General features: G+C 22.7%; 1 protein-coding gene across 1 annotated transcript; it reads right to left on the bottom strand.

Annotated features, from left to right (window-relative positions):
• Positions 1 to 308: 308 nt before the first annotated feature.
• Positions 309 to 925, bottom strand: LOC111617368 (the record flags this gene model as incomplete). Its single annotated transcript, XM_023358669.1, has 2 exons — positions 309 to 659; positions 747 to 925. Coding segments are annotated over 2 exons (326 nt in total), but the record flags the coding sequence as incomplete, so codon positions are not given.
• Between the last annotated feature and the right edge of the window lie 284 nt (positions 926 to 1209).

The following is a 1209-nucleotide window of genomic DNA, read 5'->3' as shown; positions in this document are numbered from 1 at the left end:
GAAATAATTAAACGAATATTTAAATTATTTTTTTATATTTCGAGTGAATTTCCTTGTATTAATGAATTGTAATATCTGATTTTCGAACTGTAAAATTCTTTAAAAAAATAGAAATTCACACAAAAAAGATGGATTTCTTCAATTTTTTTAATGTAAAATTATATTTAAAATATTTGATATAGTTTTATATATAAGATTTATAGTATTACATGTGTTTTCTTCCTGACTGAATAATATTATATAGGCTATAGTAACAATTATAATTAATATTATTCGAAGCTGTGTTCATTATTTTATTTTCTCCGACTATTTCTATATAGTTTAATTATTTATATCTTAAAAAAATTTACTGTTTAAACTCAATCAATGTCTCTCAGACTTTGTGAACCTGCTACACAGCTGCAACTTTATGAAGTCCTTTGTTACTACACTTTTATCGCCTTTTTTATTTTATGTTAACATCAAATATAATTGTTTCAGTTGAACTTCCTAGCTATAAGTAAACGGCCGACTTACGTGACTTCCATATTATTTCCGCTATCAATTTGTATATCTCCAGAATACATTTTACATCCTACTTCATACTCTCCATCTCCAGAACTAACAATCAATGGATGTTGTTGAATAGTTATTCTATTCATAAATAATCCTGTATCTTTCTGTAAAAAAATATATATATATAATAAAATAAATAAATAATAGCAACATAAATAAAAGTACTATTATAGCAAAGGAAGATAATTTACTTTTGAAGTATTGCATCCTAAAAATGGTATCTTAAGTTTAGTTGTATTGTTACCATGACCATGTATCACACATCTAGGATCATTATACTTAGAAGTAACATATGCAAGACCCAAAAATGGTATATCTGTATCTATAGTCACAATTATATTTTCAGGATCATTATGACAGTCGACAGTAACTGAAATTAAAAATAAGATAATTTTTTTTATTAAAATTAAATTCCATTATACTATACTAAAGTTAAAAAATCGATATAAACTTTCATATAATTAATCCTATAATTATAAATTTTAATGAATTTTTATTCTTCATTTATAATGTAGATTTTAATTAATTTTTTTTTACAGATTATTAATGCTAAAAATATAATTCTTTTAAACGTGATTAAAATATAAGAAACCTCTAAGTTTACTCTTTATAGAGAAAGAAAAAACTAATAATTAATTTTGCTTTTGCAATTAG

The sequence above is a fragment of the Centruroides sculpturatus genome, unplaced genomic scaffold, assembly GCF_000671375.1.
Source record: "Centruroides sculpturatus isolate CEXI.00-Female unplaced genomic scaffold, Cexi_2.0 scaffold5729, whole genome shotgun sequence".
Taxonomy (NCBI): domain Eukaryota; kingdom Metazoa; phylum Arthropoda; class Arachnida; order Scorpiones; family Buthidae; genus Centruroides; species Centruroides sculpturatus.
This window is presented reverse-complemented; position numbering and strand designations above follow the sequence as displayed.